Raw genomic sequence first — 23630 nt, forward strand, 5'->3', positions numbered from 1 at the left:
GGGTGGGGAAGGGGTAGGTTCCAGCTTGAAATAACATTTTTGTTACACCATTGTACTTCAAGCATAAAGGAAGGGCACGATGTGCCTGAATGAGAACAGAGTCCCACAGTGCGCGCGATTAGCCGGGTGTTTCCCAGCTCTTGGAAAAACACCACGTTATTGAATAGCCACTTGGGTAGATTGGGGGCCCTCACTGGGGGACCCATGGCCGAGGCCGCATTTAGTCCCGTTTTCTGCACTGAGGAGCTCTGCTTCAAGGAACTCCTCAGTGCAGAGAGAGATTGAATGGCGTTCTGATCTCTTGACCACCCCAACATGAGGCCCGAACCCTGCCCACCCCAAAACCTAACTCACCTAAAATGGACAGCCTTGGGCCCAATCCGTGTCTTCATAAAATTTCAGTTTGCCACCTTGGCAGTCAACACAAAATGCCTTCTGAAGTGGCCTCCCAAGCCATTCAGTTGTATCAAAGTGCTAAAACGTCTCAAAAGAATGAAACTGGGCGAATCACCTGGCAACAAACTAGGCTTTGGAATTGACAACGGCTGGGTAAGACATGGTGGTGCAGTGATTCGATCTTGGCCCCGGGTCATTGTCTGTGTGGAGTTTACATGTTCTCCCTGTGTCTGCATGGGTCTCACCCCCACAACCCAAAGATGTGCAGTAGGTGGATTGGCCACGATAAATTACCACTTAAATGGAAACATTTTTAAAAAAGGAATGGACTACGGCAAAGTTAACTCTTGTCGACCCTGCAAAGCCCTCCTAACTAACATCTGGGAGCTTGTGCCAAAATTGGGAGAACTGTCTCACAACTCAGTCAAGCAGCAACCTGACATAGTCATACTCATGGAATCATAGCTTACAGGCATTGTCCGAGGCACCCCATCACCCTCCCTAGGTATGTCCTGTCCCACCAGCAGGATAGAGCCAGCAGAGGTGGCAGTACAGTGGTATGCAGTCAGGAGGGAGTTCTCTGGGAGTCCTGAACATCAACTCTGGGCCCCATGATGTTTGCAGCATCAGGTCAAACATGGGCAAGGAAACCCCCTGCTGATTACCACATGCTGTTACACCACTTAGCTGATAAATCAGTACTCCTCCATAGTGAATACCACTTGGAGGAAGCATTGAGTGTGGCAATGGCAGAGAATGTGCTCTGCGTGGAGGACCTCCATGTCCATCACCAAAAGTGGCTTGGTGTCACCACTACTGACTAAATTAGCCGAGTCCTAAAGGACATAGCTGATAGAGTGAGCCTGCAGTATGTGATGAGAGAACCAACAAGAAGGAAAACATTGTTGTGAATCTCTGGAATTCCTTGCCCAGTGAAGCAGTTGAGGCTCCTTCTTTAAACGTTTTTAAGAAAAAGATAGATGCCTTTCTAAAGAATAAAGGGATTCGGGGATATGGTGTACGGGCCGGAGAGTGGAGCTGAGTCCACAAAGATCAGCCATGATCTCATTAAATGGCGGAGCACGCTCGAGGGGCCAGATGGCCGACTCCTGTTCCTAGTTCTTATGTTCTTATACTTGGCCTCATCCTCACCAACCTGGCTTATTCAGATGTATCTGACCACCACATAGTCCACATTGTGGAGACAAAGTCCCGCCTTCACATTGAGGATACCCTCCATCGTATTATGTGGCACTACTACTGTGTTATCCGATAGATCTCAAACAGATCTGGCAACTTGAGACTGGACAGCCAAGAGGCACTGGCATTGGCAGCAGCAGAATTGTACTCGACTAGGAGTAATAAAGAAAGTCTGGGGACTGAGCAACATAGGGGAGATATTACGTCTGATTGCCAAAAGCCTGGTCTAAGATGTAGGCTTTAAGAAGTGTCTTAAAAGATGTGTGTAGTAGAGAGGCGGTGAAGTGCAGTGAGGGAATTCCAGACGTTCGTGTCTAGGAAGCTGGAGGCATGGTCACCACTGGTGGAAAATTATAATTGGGAATACACAAGATATAAAGGAGTGCAGAAAACTTTGGTGGGTTATGGGGGTTGGAGTAAAATACAGAGATAGGAGTGTGGAAGGGGGTGGAGGGTGATAACGTGAGTGAAGGTAAGGCCAAATGGGGGATTTGAAAAGAAGGATAAAAATGTTAGAATCCAGATTTTGCATAACTGAGAGCCAATGTAAATTAGCGAGCACAGGTGTGGCATGGGAATGTGGCTTGCTGTGAATTAAGACATGAGCAATGTCGAGTTTTCGGAGGATAAAATACGCTAGACCAGCCAGGAGTGCCTTGGAATAGTAGAGTATAAATGTAATAAAGCTATGGATGTAGATTTCAGTGGCAGATAAGCTGTGACGAGCAAAGTTGAGTGATGTTGGGAGGAAGGAGGTCTTGGAGATGACGAGAATAAGAGGTCGGAGGCTCATCTCAGACTGCTTTACTCTCAGACTTTTTCCAGGAATTTGTAGTTTGGGAATGAGTTTGGAATGGGGATTGAAGTAAATGGCTTCCATCATCCCAATATTTATTTCACAGAAATTTCTGCTTATCCTGTACTAGATGACAATTTAGTCTGATAATTCAGCAACTGTGGAGGAGTCAAGAGAGGCGCTGGTGAGGTAGACCTGGGTGTTGTCAGCATATGTGTGAAAGCTGCGTTATTTCTCTGGATACTGTCACCAAGGGACACCAGGAGAAGTAGGAGGGGGCTAGGGGAATGCCCATTGTTGATTATTGGGGACACACTAAAGTTAATGGTCTTGGAACATGAAGAGAAGCTTTTGCAAGTGATTCTCTGGTTGTGATTAGACAGATAAGAAAGGAACTATGTGAGGGCAGTCCCACCCAGCTACACAACAATGGATAGGTGTTTTGAAGACGATGGTGTGGCCAGCTGTTTCAAAGGCTGCAGGCAGGGTGAGGGGGGTGGGGGGAGGGCGTTGTCTTGTGGGATATCAAGATAAGAACTGTTTTAGTACTATGGCAGGGACAGAAATCTAATTGCCGGGATTCAAACATGGGGGGCGAGATTCTCCACTCGCGCGCCGGGTGGGAGAATCGCCTGGGCCGCCATAATTCCCCGGGACGCCGGTCCGACGCCCTCCTGCGATTCTCCCAAGCAGCGGGAACGGCCCGGTTGAGTTCCGCGGGCCGCAGGTCGGAGAATCGCCGGAGACACCCAAAATGGCGATTCTCCGGCACCCCCACTATTCTCAGGCCCGGATGGGCCGAGCGGCCAGGCCAAAACGGCGGGTTCCCCCTGGCGCCGTCCACACCTGGTCGCTGCCGTCGTGAACGGTGCGTGAACGCTGGGGGGGCGAGGGGGGATCCTGCACCGGGAGGTACCTTAAATGTGGGGTGGCCCGTGATCGGTGCCCACCGATCGTCGGGCCGTCCTCTCTGAAGGAGGACCTCCTTCCTTCCGCGGCCCCGCAAGATCCGTCCGCCATCTTCTTGCGGGGCGGACTTAGAGAGGACGGCAACCACGCATGCGTGGGTTGGCACTGGCCAACCCGCGCATGCGCGGATGACGCCTGTTATGCGGCGCCAGCCGCGTCATCTATGCGGCGTCGCCTTTACGCGCGCGACAAGGCATGGCGCGTGTAGATGACGCGGCCCCGGTCCTAGCCCATTGTCAGGGACTGGATCGGTCAGGATCGGGGCCGTTTCGCGCCGTCGTGAACCTCGCCGGCGTTCACGACGGCGCGGCCACTTCGGCGCGGGAGTGGAGAATCCCGCCAGGGGTTCTAGGGAGGATGACTTGGGTGGTGAAAAACCTTGGAGAGAAAAGGGAGGTTGGAGATGGGAAAGTAGTTTGCAAGGATGGAGGATTCAAGGTTTGGTTATTTAAGCATAGAGGGGCAGCACCTGAAGAGAGAGAACAGTTTGCAGTATCAGGTAACACCTCGGAGGGGAAGTTGAGGATCAGTTTTAGCGAATAGGATCAAGAGAGCAGGAGATGGGGTCTCCTGGTCAGAATGAGCTCTTAGAATGTATGAGGGGAGCTGTGATTGAAACTAGATAAAGATGTGAGTTCAGAGCTAGGGCTGGGGTGAGAATTAAAGACCAGGTGGGGTAGTGAAAAGGAGGGATTTAGCAGATGCAGTTGAATGGATTGTCTGCATGTTGATGACAAGGTAGTGCATGAGCACTTTGCATTTGAGAGGGGACAGGGGAGGGAAGACTGTTTGCAATTGAGAAAAGGAAGCAAGGATTATTTCTGCATTCCAGGGTTACGCTGGAGAAGTGAGCAGTTTTACATGCAAGAGTATGATCCGATAATGTTTTGTGGTCCAACCACATCTGGCATTGGGTGGCCAGACCAGTTATGCACCATATCCTTTCCGATTTGTGTCCCTTGAACATAGGTGACTGGAGATGAGGACTGTATCAGGGACAGCAACCAAAGTGGGGAAGACCACAACGGTAGGGATGAGGGCAGAGTTTAGGAAATTAGTAAATGCAGAAATGTAGTGGTGAATGGAGGGCCAAAGACTAGATAATTGGAATTTTGAAAGTGCAGTTGTCAGTGAATTGGGGAATAACTTTTTCCAGGTAGTGATTCAGAAGGAGATCGGATTGGGCTAAAGAGAATATCGGATTCTCTCCTTTTTCAATATATGTGGGAGTTTAATACTATCCCAAGTTATTTTACCCAGTGTCCGAATACATTTCTGCTCCGAATAATTGATGCTCACACACGGCTATACATTGGGGAATAAAAAGGGAAATGGATAAATTCAAGTTGAAATGGAAAGTTTACGAAAATGTCAGGATCTGTTAATTTATTCTGTTTGAATAATAATAATTAATAATAATCGCTTATTGTCACAAGTAGGCTTCAATGAAGTTGCTGTGAAAAGCCCCTAGTCGCCACATTCCGGCGCCTGTTTGGGAAGGCCGGTACGGGAATTGAACCCGTGCTGCTGGCATAGTTCTGCCTTACACGCCAGCTCTTTAGCCCACTGTGCTAAACCAGCCCTAATTTGGACTCCGATTGTTTTCTCTATTGAAAGAAGAATGCAAGATAAAAGCACACATATTTTACAACGATGAGGCTAAAGCAATTGAAAATTCCACTCAGCAAATCTTATACCCAGAATAATTCAAACATTCTTTGTATATATATTTAATGCCTTTGTCAGATCATTGTTTTACATTGCTTAGTCATTTCAACTGATGTGAGTAAAAAAAACTTAAATCGTAATGAATTGCTGTACGATAATTCTTGTCATTTTTCAGCTTTACAAGCATGTTGTGCAGATTGTAGAGAAGTTTATCAAAAAGGTGAGAACATTCTTCAATTGTTTTTCCTACAAGTAGGATAATTAATTGGTACTAACACATTTAATTTTATTTCTTTAAGTCTGCTTGGATAATTAATGATTGCACCATTTTGAATATTAATCCTGCAGTGCAAACCAGAGTTTAAAGTTCCTGGATTGTATGTTGTCGACTCTATTGTCCGTCAATCCCGTCATCAATTTGGAGCAGAGAAGGATGTCTTTGGGCCACGGTTCAGTAAAAATATTACTGCGACATTCCAGTATTTATATAAGTGTCCATCTGATGAGAAGGTAAGAACGTTGGGACAGGCAGTAGATAGTTTTAATTTTGCAATGCGGCTTGATGGTACTGGAGTGTGTTTTCCTTTGGAAAGATTTTTATCAGCTAGATTTATTTTTCCGAGTATTCTCCATTGTTGTCAATAAGATTTCAGTGACATGGTGTTTGGGTAAAACTTTCATGCCTTGTCTATTGGAGCCATGAAGAATACAGTGGTGCAGCCAGAGATTTGTTTTTTTCAAATTTGAGTTGTGGCTGAACAGACTAGTTTATGCTGGATAAAACTAGAATGATGTACCATTGCTTACAAGTCTTTCCACAGGTGGGCAAATAGAGAAGATAAATCAAGAATCTAAGGCGTATTGGGAAAAGTATTGGAATAAAAATGTTTCTTCAAATATTTCTGACAAATGACATTCAAGATAAACTGTGTTGGAATTAGCACCATTAGCAATGTTTTTTAAATTGGAAACAGTACCACCAGGAATTTGGTACTCAAATGTTCCAATGTTTACACCCAGTATTCATGCAAATTACAGAATCAGAAATTACAAACTTAGCAGATAGAGGAAGTTCTAAGTTAGCACAATATGGTGGGTGAGGCAGTGAGTGCCCACATTGCCACTTTATGGAAAGAGTAGAGCACCACGTAGTTACATTATGTTGTTTGTAACTAAGTGCATCTGTCTGACAAATCATAATTTGTTCATGTTTAATAGAGCAAGATAGTTCGCGTATTGAACCTGTGGCAAAAGAATTGTGTTTTCAAGATTGAAGTTATACAGCCATTATTAGATATGGCAACTGCAACTTCTCCTCCACCTGCACTGGAAAATACTGATAATAATAATGCAAGTAAGTATGTTTTCTGTTGTTAGGCGTTTAAAAAAAAAAGTAATACAATGCAGATAGCAGTTGATTGGAGCATGAACTATTAGTGTCATAACAGATTTGTTCTTTGACTATCCTGCAAATTGTGTCTAATGCTTGAATCAGCCAGCCTCATTATAAAGAGCTTTTTCAACAGAGTGATTAGATATGAAACCCTTTAAGATTTGAAGTTTCGCGTTCAGCAGATGGCAACACTTTTAAACCTGTCACAGAATAGTGGTCACCCACATTCGTACATGGAATAGATTTAGTGAATGACACCAAATGCATATTTTGTAAAGTGAAGAAAAATATATTATATGTCAAGCTAATTCAGCATTTTATGCTATGCAGTCATTTGTATAATGATATAAAAGTAACATATGGGCGGCATGCTGGCACAGTGGTAAACACTGCTGCCTCAGGGTGCCGAGGACCCGGGTTCGATCCCGGCCCTGGGCCACTGTCCGTGTGGAGTTGCACATTCTCCCCATGTCGCTTGGGTCTCACCTCCACAACCCAAAGATATGCAGGGTAAGGTGCATTGGCTGCGCTAAATTACCTCTTAATTGGAAAAATAAAAAATTGGGTACTCTAAATTTATTTTTTTAAAGTAACATGTTTAATGTTTCCCAATAGTTAACCTGTTTTCAGAGATTGTAAATTAACAGGTTAATAGATGTAATATTTTTAGAATAGTTTAAAAAAAAGACATTTTTAGTCCTATAATTGATTATTGTAATTGCATGTTTGATATCCAGTGTTGGTATTAAGTAGTTCCAATCAGGTACAGGATGGAAGGGCAAAGCACTGGAAATACTGGAAATCGGAAATAAAAACGGAAAATGCTGGAAATACTAACTGGTAAAGGGGGAAACGGTGTTAACATTTTTCTAGGTCAAATACCTTTATTAGAACTATAGAAACATAGAAAATAGGTGCAGGAGAAGGACATTCGACCCTACGAGCCTGCTCCGCCATTCATTCTGATCATGGCTGATCATCCAACATGATAGCCTAGTTCCGCCCCCACCCCCCCATATCCTTTGATCCCTTTGCTTCAAGTGCTATTTCTAACTGCTTCCTGAAATCATTCAATGTTTTGGCCTCAACTACTTTTCACAGGCTCACCACTCTCTTGGTGAAGAAATTTCTACTTATCTCTGTCTCAATTGGTCTACCCCGTATCCTCACTGTGACTCCTGGTTCTGGACACCCCCAGCATCGGGAACATCCTTCTTGCACCCGCTCTGCCTAGTCCTGTTAGAATTTTATAGATTTCTTCGGGCAGCACAGTGGTTAGCACTGCTGACTCTCGGCACTGAGGACACGGATTCCATCCCGGCCCTGGGTCACTGTCCGTGTGGAGTTTGCACATTCTCGCCGTGTCGGCGTGGGTCTCACCCCCACAACCTGAAGATGTGCAGAGTAGGTGGATTGGCCATGCTAAATTGCCCCTTAATTGGAAAAAAACAATTGGGTACTCTAAATTTAAAAAAAATAATAGTTTTCTAGGTTTCTATGAGATCCCCACTCATTCTTCTGAACTCCAGTGAATATAATCCTGTCCGACGCGATCTCTCCTTATACGTCCGTCCTGCCACCCCAGGAATCAGTCTGGTAAATCTTTGTTGCACTCCCTCTAGAGCTAGAACATCCTTCCCAGATAAGGAGACCAAAACTGCACACAACATTCCAGGTGGGGCCTCACCAAGGCACTGTATAATTGCAGCAAGACATCCCTGTACTCTAATTCTCTCGCTTTGACGGCCAACATATTGTTTGCCTTCATTACCGCCTGTTGCACCTACATGCTTTCCTTCAGTGACTGGCGTACGAGGACACCCAGGTCTTGTTGCACATTCCGCTCTCTTAATTTATACCAATTCAGATAATATTTTGCCTTCCTGTTTTTGCTACCAAAGTCGGTGACCTCACATTTATTCACATTATATTGCATCTATTATGCATTTTCACACTCAACCATCTTGTCTAAATCACACTGAAGGATCTCTGCATCACCCCCCTCAGCTCACCCTCCCATCCAACTTTGTGTCATCTGCAAGTTCGGAGATTTTACATTTCATTCCCTCATTCAATTCATTATCATATATTGTAAATAGCTAGGGTTCCAGCACTGATCCCTGCAGTACCCAGCTAGTCACTGCCTACCATTTGGAAGAAGACCCGTTAATTCCTACTCTTTATTCCTTGTCTGCCAACCAGTTTTCTATCCATATCAATACACTACCCCTAATCCCATGCGCTTTAATTTTACACAATAATCTCTTATGTGGGAACTTGTCGAAAGCCTTCTGAAAGTCCAAATAAACCACATCCACTGGCTCCCTGGTCAACTCTACTAATTACATCCTCGAAGAATTCCAGTAGCTTTGTCGAGCATGATTTTCCGTTTGTAAATCCATGCTGACTCTGTCTGATCCTGCCACTGTTTTCCAAGTGCTCCACTATTAAGACTTTTATAATGGACTCAAGAATATTCCCCACTACAGACATCAGGCTTGGTGGTCTATAATTCCCTGTTTTCTCTCTACCTGCCCTTTTACATAGTGGTGTTACATTAGTTACCTCGAATCTGGAGGAACTGTTCCAGAGTCTATTGAATCTTGGAAGGTGACCACCAATGCATCCACTATTTCTTGAATCACTTCCTTTCGTACTCTGGGATAGTGGGGAGGTGGTGACGTAGTAGTATTGTCAATGGAATAGAAACCAGAGACCCAGAATAATGATATGGGGATCCAAGTTCAAATCCCACATGGCAGATAGTGAAATTTGAATTCAATAAAAGTCTGGAATTATAAGTCTAATGATGACCATGAAACCATTTCCGATTGTCGTATAAACCCATCTGGTTCACTAATATCCTTCAGGGACGGAAATCTGCCATCCTTACCCGGTCTCACCTACATGTGACTCCAAACCCACAGAGCAATGTAGTTGACTCTTAACTGTCACCCACTGAAATGGCCTAGCAAGCCACCCAGTTTAAGGGCAATTAAAGATGGGCAACAAATGCTGGCACAGCCAGCAACTCCATTACCCAGGAACGAATAAAAAAAATGTAGGTTATCAGGCCGTGGGATTTAGCAGCCATCAATCCCATCAATTTCCTCAATGCCATTTCTCTACTAGTATTGATCTCCTTCAGTTCCTCCCTCTCACTAAACCTGTGTTCACTAGCATTTCTGGTATCTTATTTGTGAAGACAGAACCAAAGTATGTATTTAGGTCTCAGCTATTTCTGTGTGCCTTATTACAAATTCCCCTGTTTCTGACTAAGGGACCTACATTTGTCTTCACCAATCTTTTTCTCTTCACGTACCTATAGGAACTTTTGCAGTCAGTTTGTATGTGCCCTGCAAGCTTACTCTCGTACTCTACTTTCCCCATCTTAATCAATTCTCCATTGCTGAATTCTAACCTGCTCTCAATCCTCAGACCTGTTGTTTTTCTTGGCCAATTTGTATGCTTCTTCCTTGGATCGAATACAATCTCTTAATTTCCTTTGTAAGCCATGGTTTGGCCGCCTTTCCCATTTTATTTTTGTGCCAGACAATTGATACAGTTCCCCATGTGCTCCTTGAATGTTTGCCGTTGCCTATCCACACTCCATCTTGATGAAAAATTTGATTGCTCATCCCCAAGGGGTGTCTCACAACCAGATTGCCAATGATTCCATTCTCTCTTTTTAAAAAAAATCTTTTTATTGGCATATGATTCCATTCTCATTTCACAGTACCCAGTCTAGGATGGACTGTTGTCTAGTTGGTTCCTCAACATATTGGTTCAGAAAACCATCCTGGATACACTCCATTAATTCCTCTTCTATGGTATTGTGACTAATTTGATTTGTCCAATCCATATGCAGATTAGAATCACCCATAATTACAGAAGTTCCTTTATTGCATGCATCTCTAATTTCCTGTTTAATGCCATTCCCAACATCACCACTGCAGTTTATATCCAATGCCCACTAACGTTTTTTGCCCGTTGATGGTTCTCAGTTCGACCTGTACAGATTCCATATTGTCAGAACTAATATCCTTCCTCACTATTGCATTAATTTCCTCTTTGACCAGCAATGCAACGCCACCACCTTTTCCTTTTTAACCTCTTCTTCCTAAATACTGAATACCGCTGGATGTTTAGTTCCCATCTCTGGTCACTCTGCAGCCATGACTCTGTAATCCCGATTGTATTATACCCATTTACATCTATTAGTGCGATTAGTTTATCCACTTTATTGCGGATGCTCCATGTGTTAACGGCAAAAAGCCTTCAGGCATGTCTTTTTAACATTACCTGTCCCGTTCCCAATATTTTTCACCGTGGTTGAATCTGGCCCTTTGTTTCTCTGCCGATCAATTTTCTTATTCCCCTTTCTGTCTTTTGTTTTTGTCCTTGATCTCCCCCTCTTCTGACTCCTTGCATATATTCCCATCCCCCTGCCCTTTTAGTTTAAAACATCCCCAAACACTCGTAACAAAGACACCCTCAGGGCATCAGTCCTGGTCCTGCCGAGGTACCATGTTGAGTTTGTACTGGTCCTATCTCCTCCAGAACCAGTCCTAATGCCACGGGAATCTGAAACTCTCCCCCTCACACCATCTCTTCAGTCACGTATTCATCCAATGCACCCTGACGTTTCTACCTTGGTTAGCACGTGACACGTTTTAATAATCCTGAGATCACAAACTTTAAGGTCTGGCTTCTCAACTTTCTTCCTAACCCCCTATATTCTGATTTTAGGACTTCATCCCTTTTTTTTTTTAAACCTATGTGTGTTGTTCCAATGTCCATGTCGTACCAACAACGTTCATCGTATGTTCATCATACGTTGGAGAGGGAGGGGGAGGATCCAGTTGTTGTGGTCCATGTCGGTACCAACAACATAGGCAAGTCTAGGAAAGAGGACCTATTTAGAGATTATAAAGAGCTAGGATTCAAATTAAAAAAACAGGTCCTCAAGGGTCATAATCTCCGGATTACTGCCCGAGCCACGTGCAAATTGGCATAGGGATGCAAGAATAAGGGAAGTTAACACGTGGCTGAAAGAGTGGTGTGGGAATGAGAGGTTCCTTTTCATGGGACACTGGCATCAGTTTTGGGACAGGGGGGACCTATACCATTGGGATGGTCTCCACCTGAACCGAGCTGGGACATTTCCATACACTGTGTCATATTTTGTGGGATGGGGACTATTGTAACCTCTCCTGAGTTCTGTATTTTCGTGCTTTTTTGTATTCCTAAGCAGCTACGCTTCCCACTGATTACTTCACCTCTTGGTTCCCTGACTTTCCCTTCCCCCCCAATCTTTAGTTTAAAGTCCTATTGACCAACGTATGAACGATGAACGTCTGAGGATCCTGGGATTATATTCATTGGAGTTTAGGAGGTTGAGGGGAGATCTAATAGAAACTTACAAGATAATGAATGGCTTAGATAGGGTGGATGTAGGGAAGTTGTTTCCATTAACAGGGGAGACTAGGACCCGGGGGCACAGCCTTAGAATAAAAGGGAGTCACTTTAGAACCGAGATGAGGAGAAATTTCTTCAGCCAGAGAGTGGTGGGTCTGTGGAATTCATTGCCACAGAGGGCGGTGGAGGCCGGGACGTTGAGTGTCTTTAAGACAGAAGTTGATAAATTCTTGATTTCTCGAGGAATTAAGGGCTATGGAGAAAGAGCGGGTAAATGGAGTTGAAAAATCAGCCATGATTGAATGGTGGAGTGGACTCGATGGGCCGAATAGCCTTACTTCCACTCCTATGTCTTATGGTCTTAACAACATAGGCAAGTCTAGGAAAGGGGACCTTTTTAGAGATTATAAAGAGCTAGGATTCAAATTAAAAAACAGGTCCTCAAGGGTCATAATCTCCGGATTACTGCCCGAGCCACGTGCAAATTGGCATAGGGAGGCAAGAATAAGGGAAGTTAACACGTGGTTGAAAGAGTGGTGTGGGAAAGAGGGGTTCCTTTTCATGGGACACTGGCATCAGTTTTGGGACAGGGGGAACCTATACCGTTGGGATGGTCTCCACCTGAACCGAGCTGGGACCAGTGTTCTGGCGAAAAGAGTAAATAGGGTGGTCAATAGGACTTTAAACTAGAGATTGGGGGGGAAGGGAAAGTCAGGGAACCAAGAGGTGAAGTAATCAGTGGGAAGCGTAGCTGCTTAGGAATACAAAAAAGCACGAAAAGACAGAACTCAGGAGAGGTTACGATAGTCCCCATCTCACAAAATATGACACCGTGTATGGAAAGGCTCAGTAAACCAAGGTCCACCACACTTAAGAAAACAAAAAGGGACAGTCAATAGAGAATTAAAGGTGCTATATTTAAATGCGCGCAGTGTAAGGAACAAGGTAGATGAGCTTGTGGCCCAAATTGTGACTGGCAGGTATGATGTGGTAGGCATCACAGAGACGTGGTTGCAAGGGGTTCAGGACTGGCATTTAAACATTCAGGGATTCACAATCTATCGAAAAGACAGAGGTGGGCAGAGGGGGCGGGATTGCCTTGTTAATTAGGAATGAAATTAAATCAATAGCACTAAATGACATAGGGTCTGATGATGTGGAGTCTGTGTGGGTAGAGTTGAGGAACCACAAAGGCAAAAAAAAACATAATGGGAGTTATGTACAGGCCTCCTAACAGTGGTCAGGACCAGGGGCACAAAATGCACCACAAAATAGAAAGGGCATGTCAGAAAGGCAAGGTCACAGTGATCATGGGGGACTTCAATATGTAGGTGGACTGGGTAAATAATGTTGCCAGTGGACCCAAAGAAAGGGAATTCATTGAATGTTTACAGGAGGGCTTTTTGGAACAGCTTGTGATGGAGCCCACGAGGGAACAGGCCATTCTGGACTTAGTGTTATGTAATGAGCCAGACTTGATAAAAGATCTTAAAGTAAGGGAACACTTAGGAGGCAGTGATCATAATATGGTAGAGTTCAGTCTGCAATTTGAAAGAAAGAAGGTAGAATCAGATGTAAAGGTGTTACAGTTAAATAAAGGTAACTACAGGGGCATGAGGGAGGAACTGACGAAAATCAACTGAGAGCAGAGCCTAGTGGGAAAGACAGTAGAACAGCAATGGCAGGAGTTTCTGGGAGTAATTGAGGACACAGTACAGAGGTTCACCCCAAAGAAAAGAAAGGTTATCAGAGGGGGGATTAGGCAGCCATGGCTGACAAAGGAAGTTAGGGAATGCATCGAAGCAAAAGAGAAAGCCTATAATGTGGCAAAGAGTAGTGGGAAGTCAGAAGATTGGAAAGGCTACAAAAACAAACAGAGGATAACAAAGGGAGAAATAAGGAAAGAGAGGATCAAATATGAAGGTAGGCTAGCCAGTAACATTAGGAATGATAGTAAAAGTTTCTTTAAATACATTAAAAACAAATGGGAGGCAAAAGTAGACATTGGGCCGCTCCAAAATGACGCTGGTAATCTAGTGATGGGAGGCAAGGAAATAGCTGAGGAACTGAATAAGTACTTTGCGTCAGTCTTCACAGTAGAAAACATGAGTAATATCCCAACAATTCCGGAGAGTCAGGGGGCAGAGTTGAATATGGTAGCCATCACAAAGGAGAAAGTGCTAGAGAAACTAAGAGGTCTAAAAATTGATAAATCTCCGGGCCCAGATGGGCTACATCCTCGAGTTCTAAAGGAGATAGCTGAAGAAATAGTGGAGGCGTTAGTTATGATCTTTCAAAAGTCACTGGAGTCGGAAAGTCCCAGAGGATTGGAAAATCGCTGTTGTAACCCCCCCTGTTCAAGAAGGGAACAAGAAAAAAGATGGAAAATTATAGGCCAATTAACCTAACCTCGGTTGTTGGCAAGATTCTAGAATCCATCGTTAAGGATGAGATTTCTAAATTCTTGGAAGTGCAGGGTCAGATTAGGACAAGTCAGCATGGATTTAGTAAGGGGAGGTCGTGCCTGCCAAACCTGTTAGAGTTCTTTGAAGAGAGAACAAATAGGTTAGACCAAGGAGAGCCAATGGATGTTATCTATCTTGACTTCCAAAAGGCCTTTGATAAGGTGCCTCACGGGAGACTGCTGAGTAAAATAAGGGCCCATGGTATTTGAGGTAAGGTACTAAGATGGATTGACGATTGGCTGTCAGGCAGAAGGCAGAGAGTTGGGATAAAAGGTTCTTTTTCGGAATGGCAACCGGTGACGAGTGGTGTCCCGCAGGGTTCAGTGTTGGGGCCACAGCTGTTCTCTTTATATATTAACGATCTAGGTGACGGGACTGGGGGCATTCTGGCTAAGTTTGCCGATGATACAAAGATAGGTGGAGGGGCAGGTAGTATTGAGGAGGTGGGGAGGCTGCAGAAAGATTTGGACAGTTTAGGAGAGTGGTCCAAAAAATGGCTGATGAAATTCAACGTGGGCAAGTGCGAGGTCTTGCACTTTGGAAAAAAGAATAGAGGCATGGACTATTTTCTAAACGGTGACAAAATTCATAATGCTGAAGTGCAAAGGGACTTGGGAGTCCTAGTCAAGGATTCTCTAAAGGTAAACTTGCAGGTTGAGTCCGTAATTAAGAAAGCAAATGCAATGTTATCATTTATCTCAAGAGGCTTGGAATATAAAAGCAGGGATGTACTTCTGAAGCTTTACAAAGCACTAGTTAGGCCACATTTAGAATACTGTGAGCAATATTGGGCCCCACACCTCAGGAAGGACATACTGGCACTGGAGCGGGTCCAGCGGAGATTCACACGGATAATCCCAGGAATGGTAGGCCTAAAATACGATGAACGTCTGAGGATCCTGGGATTATATTCATTGGAGTTTAGGAGGTTGAGGGGAGATCTAATAGAGACTTACAAGATAATGAATGGCTTAGATAGGGTGGACGTAGGGAAGTTGTTTCCATTAGCAGGGGAGACTAGGACCCGGGGCACAGCCTTAGAATAAAAGGGAGTCACTTTAGAAGAGAGATGAGGAGAAATTTCTTCAGCCAGAGAGTGGTGGGTCTGTGGAATTCATTGCCACAGAGGATGGTGGAGGCCGGGACGTTGAGTGTCTTTAAGACAGAAGTTGATAAATTCTTGATTTCTCGAGGATTTAAGGGCTATGGAGAGAGAGCGGGTAAATGGAGTTGAAATCAGCCATAATTGAATGGTGGAGTGGACTCGATGGGCTGAATGGCCTTACTACCGCTCCTATGTCTTATGGTCTACCATGACCACTGTCTGTTCACCCCCTCCCCAGAATGTTCTGTACCAGCTCTGAGACATCCTTGAACCTAGCATCAGGGATGCAATAACATCCTGGAAGCTCGTTTGTGGCGAGGATGCCCCTTACAGTTGAATCCCCTAAAACTATTGCATTCTCACACTTTTTGTTCCAGCAGAACCAACCCTGGTGCAACGAATGTGGCTGCTGCTGCTTTACCCTGAGAGGTAATTCCTCTCAAATAGTATCCAAAGCAGTATATCTGTTTTGCAGGGGAATGGCCACAGGAGATTCCTGCACTGCCTGCTTAGCTCTCTTGCTCTGCCTGGTGGCCATCCATTCCCTGTCTGCCTCTGGAGTCTGAGCCTGCGGTGTGACCACCTCTCTATATGGGCTATCCATGACACTCTTCGCCTCGCGGATGGTCCATAGTGTCTCCAGCCGGCATTCCAGCTCCGAAACCCGGGTTTCCAGGAGTTGTAGCTGGCGACACGTCCTGCACACATGCTGGCCCCAGGCACAGGAAATGTTCCCAGCTTCCCACATGGAGCAAGCAGAGCAAACCACAGCTTTGAGCTCTCCTGGCATGACTTACCCCTTTCAATTAAACTTTTGGAAGATGCTTGATTTTAGATTATATCCATTTCTCTTATGGCCCTTCTTTCCTGGTCCTCATTACTACAATTATAGCCCTTACAGATTATAAACCAAAAAAAGTATTTTCAAGGGCGGCACATGGCACAGTGATTAGCGCTGCTGCCTCACGGCGCTGAGGACCCTGGTTCGATCCCGGCCCCAGATCACTGTCTGTGTGCAGTTTGCACGTTCTCCCTGTGTCTGCATGGGTTTCACCCCCACAACCCAAAGATGTGCAGGTTAGGTGGATTGGCCATGCTAAATTTCCCCTTAATTGGAAAAAATAAATTGGGTACTCTAAATTTATAAAAAGGAGTATTTTCAAACTGTAAGTGATAATAGTAGTAAAGATGTACCAACTGTACCCACTACTTACCAATCAGCTCTCTACCTTGTAGCCTCAACTGCTGCAGCAGGGCAAGATCACTCACTGAAAATTTAAAAAGTTACAAAGCAAGGAGAAAAAGCACCTCTTCCCACTCTGCACCAAATTCTCATTCTGTTTCAAATTCCCGATAACCACACTCACTCTGGTTGTGTCTCACCCACTATGTGAGTGATATAATATAGGGACAATGAAACTGAATTGTATTCCCCACCCCCCTCCCCAATAGCTCAGCAGGACAGTCTTTATTATTTTAGCATGCCCATTCTCCATCTGTTATGGTGGAGTTCAATCAGGGCTGGTTACCTTTGGTAACTTACCCTGATGATATTTATTAAATTTCTGAATCTTGCACTTATGCTGGCAAACTATAGGATTATGGGACTAACCCACCTAAGACCAGTCATGTTCATAACTAGATAACTGGGTGTTCACACTAACACAAATCCTGCAGTTATTAGATCATTAGGATTGAGAACCCTGACATGTTCCTTTTTCTTATCTAACTTGGCGCTGTTGAGGCCACTTAGAATCAGCTAACTCTGACACAGATTACGGGTTGAACCTAGGTCTGTGTAACTGCTCAGGCCTTAACCAGAGAACTGAGCCAATGGGAAAGATGAATCAATATTCGAATGTAAGATTTTTTTTGCATTCTCTGCAAGAGCAAGGTTTTCGGAAAAGGTCACACTATTTTAGTCTGCTTCCTTCTCACCAATGGTATTAACCGAATGCTGTAGATGAATATGGTTCAGGCATAATTAAGTGTGTGTTTTCATCTTTTCTAGGTCCCCCTGTTGCTCCCCCTACACCTGCACAAATTCCCCAAATTACTTCCGATTCTTTGTCTGCAATGCAACAACAACTACCCAACTCAGATGCATTTGTAGCCGTAGCTCAGCTTTTCCAATCAACACAAGGAGCACAGGTAAATTAAATTAGTATGTAATGTTTACGTTCTGAGTAATATGACATTGCTGCGTTTGGATCATTACATTATTAAACCTAAGGTAGGTATTCCAGTATATTGCAAATTATATGGAATATCAATTCTCTTTTCTGTGGATTAAGACGAGTCAAGTGTCGTTTAACTGAACTGAGTTGAAAGATGAAGGCCAACCTCATCAATCACTGGGGAGGAAATCAAATTGGCTGTTTTGGTTAATTGCATAAAGTACAGCAGCTGCTGTATTTGATATGTATATACTGTGATCTTAATAGCAAAACTTCACATTCCTTGAGAATTTAAACTGTTTTTCAAGTTACTTTAGTATAAGGCTAAAAGCAGGACAAGTGCAGTTGATTTTGCTGCTGTTATGTTCCCCATAGAGTCCAATCTTTTTAGATATGAATTTGCAAGTGACCAAAGGAAAGAATCGCAAGACAAGATTTCCCGTTTCAAAACCTTTACTGTAACCAACAAACTAAAATCAAAATGGACTAAATATGGCTTAATAGGCAAATGATACCCTGAGCTACAGAAAATATGTTCTCCATTAGCTTCTTAACACAACCAGAAACCCCATGCCACGCTTATACATTTCACTGCACTCTCAGCAGAAATGTTGTCTTGTGTTTGAAATGCCACGGTCTTTCCAACTTCAACATGTTCTCTTCATTGCCCCATCAGGGCGATTCTTCTGGTGTCCTTTTCAGCAAATCTCCTTCGCTTAATCTTCTGAGCATAATCAAAGCAAGGCACCCTCTGGAAAATCCTTGTACTTTCATTCGCCATAAGCCTTGTTTCTTGAATGGTGGAATTTGTCCTCACCGACGCTCTGCTCAGTGATTAATCCAAAAGTAGTACTTTTTTCTTGCTTGCAGTAGCCGTACCTATTGTTCTTCAAGTCTGTCTAGATGACTTGAGAGTCTATGCAGCAAGGCCCACTGACTCCTCCTTTGTGTCAAGGTGTTAAAACTTGCATCGTGCTTTTCAATAGGTTCGACCCTGAGTTTGTTTCCAAAACATGCAGGGCTCGCGGGTTTGCCCCAGGGTAGATTTAGTAGCAGGTCACATATTCCTCTCCAGGCTGCTCCATTTTATTTTAAGTTAAAGGAGGCAATTTAAAATATAACTCTTATAAAGTCCAGGGGCGAAATTCTCTGGAAACGGCGCGATGTCCGCCGACTGGCACCCAAAACGGCGCCCCAAAGGCGCGGAATGCTCCGCATCTTTGGGGGCCGAACCCCAACATTGAGGGGCGAGGCCGACGCCGGAGGAATTTCCGCCCCGCCAGCTGGTGTAAACGGCCTTTGTTGCCCCGCCAGCTGGCGCGGAAATGACATCTCCGGGCGGCGCATGCGCGGGAGCATCAGCGGCCGCTGACAGTTTCCCACGCATGCGCAGTGGAGGGAGTCTCTTCCACCTCCGCCATGGTGGAGACCGTGGCGGAGGCGGAAGGGAAAGAGTGCCCCCACGGCACAGGCCCGCCCGCGGATCGGTGGGCCCCGATCGCGGGCCAGGCCACCGTGGGGGCACCCCCCGGGGTCAGATCGCCTCGCGCCCAGGACCCCGGAGCCCGCCCGCGCCGCCTTGTCCCACCGGGCGGCGCGCCCGCGCCGCCTTGTCCCACCGGTAAGGTAGGTGATTTAATTTACGCCGGCGGGACAGGCAATTTATCGGTGGGACTTCGGCCCAACCGGGCCGGAGAATCGAGCGGTGGGGGGCCCGCCAACTGGCGCGGCGCGATTCCCGCACCCGCCGAATATCCGGTGCCGGAGACTTCGGCAACCGGCGGGGGTGGGATTCACGCCAGCCCCCGCCGATTCTCCGACCCGGCGGGGGGTCGGAGAATGTCGCCCCAGAATTCGTAACACTTCATCAAAAACAAGAATATGCAACTGCATTCACAAAAATAAATTGAAGGATTAACTGTGTCTTTTGATTTTACCTTTTTGTTTTAGAGCCTATAATGTCAATACTGAATTTAATTTTGATGTGTTCATAAGCATACTGAACTTTTGTTTTGCATTAGATACAGCAGATATTACAGAACCTCCAGCAAGCTCCAAAGCCACAGTCGCCAGTTGTAGACAATAGCATCATGTCCCAAGTGGAGGCCTTGACAGCTCAGTTAAAGCCGTCCAGTACACAACCTCTGGAACAAAAGGCTGCCTTTGACAAGGTATACGGGAGTAGTTAAGAATGCAGCAAATCAAGCGATTATTTTGTTGGCGGTGTTAATAGATATCCAAGGACTCAATAAAATCAATAATTCAGTAGCCGACCACTTTTGTAAAAGTGGATGCTCAATTTCGAAAATATTAGGCATTTCCCCCATATTTGGAACCAAAATGAAGCCCTGACAAATTGTTTGTGTCAACTTTACTGCAGAAATTGCTTGACCGATTTGATTATGATGATGAGCCAGAGCAAGTTGATGATGTGAAGAAGGTAGAGTCTAGTCCGCCTCCTGCTCAGACTTTGTTGTAAGTATTATCAAACCTGTTGAGGGGACTAATGCAATTAGCCACATGCTGATAATCAAGATGACTTTTTACTTGGAACAAAAATCCAATATTTTACAAAATTGGTTAAATAACTTGAATTGAACTTGAAGTAATTCCTGCACTTTTTCACTGCTATTATTTGTTAGCACTACTGATGAAGTTTATTGGGAAAAAATGCAAGTGCATATTTTATGAACATGTTTAAAATAGTTTACCAGGAAGAATTCTTTTTAAAAAAAAAATTAATTTAGCATGCCCAATTCATTTTTTTCCATTAAGGGGCACTTTAGTGTGGCCAATCCATCTACCCGGCACATCTTTTGGGTTGTGGGGGCGATAGCTACACAAACACGGGGAGAATATGCAAACTCCACACAGACAATAACCCAGAGCTGGGATCGAACCTGAGACCTTGGCGCCACGAGGCAGCCGTGCTAACCACTGCACCATTGTGCTGCCCCTACCGGAAAGAATTCTAACTTATAAAATAAATGTTTGTGTGAGCATATTAATTTGAACTAACGCCTTAATATTTAATCTGTTTAATGTTAGTGGCTACCCTGGTGAAAATTTGCAACCACCTATGTATCAGCATCAGCAGCTTGGGATTCGACTGCCAAATATGGAACAATTTCAGCAGACTTTGATGGGACTCCAGCAGGAGACATTGCAACAGCAGGTTAGAGAGCATGAAGGGTTTAAAATCCTCTATAGCTCATAAATCTGGAACAGGAATGTTTTTCAGTGAAATAATTACACATCTTGTTCCCACATTAGGATATATAGACATTCTAGCGTTGTGAATATTTTGTGTAATACTGATTCCAGCGAAGAAGGCCGTGCAGTGCTGGTCCGAGGAAACAGAAGAGCTCCTACATGACTGCTTGGAGACAGTGGACTGGTCCATATTTAAGAACTCAGCAACCAACTTAAATGAGTATTCCACCACCATTACAGACTTCATCAGCAAATGTGTGGACGACTGCATGCCAAAGAAAGCAGTATGTACGTTCCCCAACCGGGAAACTATGGCTCAATCGCGAGATTGAGTCCCTACTGAAGGACAGGTCTGAGGCGTTCAAGTCAGCCGACCCTGACTTATACAAGAAATCCAGATACGACCACGGCAGAGCCATCCGAGATGCCAAGAGGGAATATCAAACCAAGCTAGAGTCACAGACAGACTCTCGGTGGTTGTGGCAAGGCCTAAACAACATAACGGGCTACAAAGCGAAGCCGAGCAGCTCACCCCTCCCCGATGAACTCAATGCATTCTGTGCTCGGTTCGAGCAGGAAACCAACAATCCGCTGTCGAGTGCCCCAGCAGCCCATAACTCACCCATACCCACCATCACTGCTTCTGAAGCCAGATCGGCCTTCCTGAAAGTGAATCCTCAGAAGGCGACGGGCCCGGATGGGATCCCTGGTCATGCACTCAGAGCCTGCGCGGACTAGCTGGCAGATGTGTTCGCGGACATCTTTAACCTGTCCCTACTCCACTCCGAGGTCCCTACCTGCTTCAAGAAGACCACCATTATACCGGTGCCAAAGAAGAACCAGGCAACGTGCCTCAATGACTACCGTCCGGTGGCCCTGACTTCAGTCGTAATGAAGTGCTTCGAGAGGTTGGTCATGAAGCGCATCACCTCCATACTCCCAGAACGCCTTGATCCACTGCAATTCACATACCGCCGCAACCGGTCCACAGCAGGTGCCATTTCCCTGGCCCCACACTCATCCCTAGAGCATCTTGACAACAAGGACTCCTACATCAGACTCTTATTTATTGACTACAGCTCCGTCTTCAACACCATAATCCCAGCCAAGCTCATATCAAAGCTCCAAATCCGAAGACTTGGCACCTCAATCTGCAACTGGATCCTCGACTTTCTGACCCACAGACCACAATCAGTAAGAATAAACAACAACACCTTCTCCACAATAGTCCTCAATACCGGGGCCCCGCAAGGCTGAGTACTTAGCCCCCTACTCTACTCCCTGTACACACACGACTGTGTGGCAAAATTTGGTTCCAACTCCCATCTACAAGTTTGCTGAGGATATGACCATAGTGGGCCGGATCTCGAATAACGACGAGTCAGAATATAGGATGGAGATAGAGAACCTAGTGGAGTGGTGCAGCGACAACAATCTCTCCCTCAATGCCAGCAAAACTAAAGAGCTGGTCATTGACTTCAGGAAGCAAAGTACTGTACACACCCCTGTCAGCATCAACGGGGCCGAGGTGGAAATGGTTAGCAGTTTCAAATTCCATGGGGTACACATCACACAAAATCTGTCCTGGTCCACCCACGTCGACGTTACCACCAAGAAAGCACAACAGCGCCTATTCGTCCTCCGGAAACTAAGGAAATTTGGCATGTCCATTAACTCCTACCAACCTTTACAGATGCACCATAGAAAGCATTCTATCTGGCTGCATCACAGCCTGGTATGGCAACTGCTTGGTCCAGGACCACAAGAAACTTCAGAGAGTCGTGAACACAGCCCAGTCCATCACATAAACCTGCCTCCCATTCATTGACTCTATCTACACCTCCCGCTGCCTGGGGAAAGCGGGCAGCATAATCAAAGACACCTCCCACCTGGCTTACTCACGCTTCCAACTTCTTCCATCGGGTAGGAGACACCGAAATCTGAGAACACGCACGAACAGACTCAAAAACAGCTTCTTCCCCACTGTTACCAGACTCCTAAATGGTCCTCTTATGGACTGACCTCATTAACACTACACCCCTGTATGCTTCATCCGATGCCGGTGCTTACGTAGTTACATTGTGTACCTTGTGTTGCCCTATTATGTATTTTCTTTTATTTCCTTTTCTTTTCATGTACTTAATGATCTGTTGAGCTACTCGCAGAAAAATACTTTTCACTGTACCTCTGTACACTGACAGTAAACAAATCCTATCCAATTAAATTTGAATCATACTAATCGAGAGCAGAAAGACACTTTAATAGTCACGCCTATTTTAAACAATATATGCCTCGGTATTTGTGAGCACTTACCTGACCGGAACCCAAATTTCTAGTGGTTTCTTCTTTCACATGATCAGAGCAAAACTAAAATCCAATATCCAAGTCAGATGACCAGGCCACAGCTTCCATTAACCATGTGGATATCTTGTAGGCTGCCTGCAAATTTCCTCCTGAGGGGCATGATGTGCTTCAGAGTCTAAGGCAGTTGATGGCTGTCCACTATTTGAGGATGATTTGATTCTTTAGGTTGTACCGTGGAGCCGAGGGACTCTGTTTGGTAGATCACAGTTCTTCCTTTTTACAAAATTCAGAGAATCCAACTATTATTTTTACCAATCAAAGGGCAATTTAGTGTGGCCAATCCACCTAAACTGCACATCTTTGGGTTGTGGGGGTGAAACCCACGCAGACACGGGGAGAATGCAAACTCTACACACACTGACCCCGGGGCTGAGAAGGTCTCAGTTCTTCCAAGCATTACGCCATCTGTCATCAAGAAGTTGGTAAAGGGCTTCAGCGATGGTCCAAAATAGCTTTCTAGGTTTAA

The 23630-nt window shown here is 45.0% G+C and overlaps 1 protein-coding gene across 2 annotated transcripts in view; it reads left to right on the forward strand.

Annotated features, from left to right (window-relative positions):
- Positions 1-23630, forward strand: part of scaf4a (SR-related CTD-associated factor 4a) — a 160194-nt gene that overhangs the window by 81156 nt on the left and 55408 nt on the right. For both annotated transcript variants that reach the window (XM_072513999.1, XM_072514000.1), the window contains exons 3-9: positions 5205-5249; positions 5378-5539; positions 6248-6383; positions 17422-17561; positions 19609-19758; positions 19968-20062; positions 20636-20762. In XM_072513999.1, the coding sequence (XP_072370100.1) occupies positions 5205-5249; positions 5378-5539; positions 6248-6383; positions 17422-17561; positions 19609-19758; positions 19968-20062; positions 20636-20762 (855 nt within the window). The remainder of the gene's footprint in view (positions 1-5204; positions 5250-5377; positions 5540-6247; positions 6384-17421; positions 17562-19608; positions 19759-19967; positions 20063-20635; positions 20763-23630) is intronic.

Source organism: Scyliorhinus torazame, chromosome 8, assembly GCF_047496885.1.
Source record: "Scyliorhinus torazame isolate Kashiwa2021f chromosome 8, sScyTor2.1, whole genome shotgun sequence".
Classification (NCBI taxonomy): domain Eukaryota; kingdom Metazoa; phylum Chordata; class Chondrichthyes; order Carcharhiniformes; family Scyliorhinidae; genus Scyliorhinus; species Scyliorhinus torazame.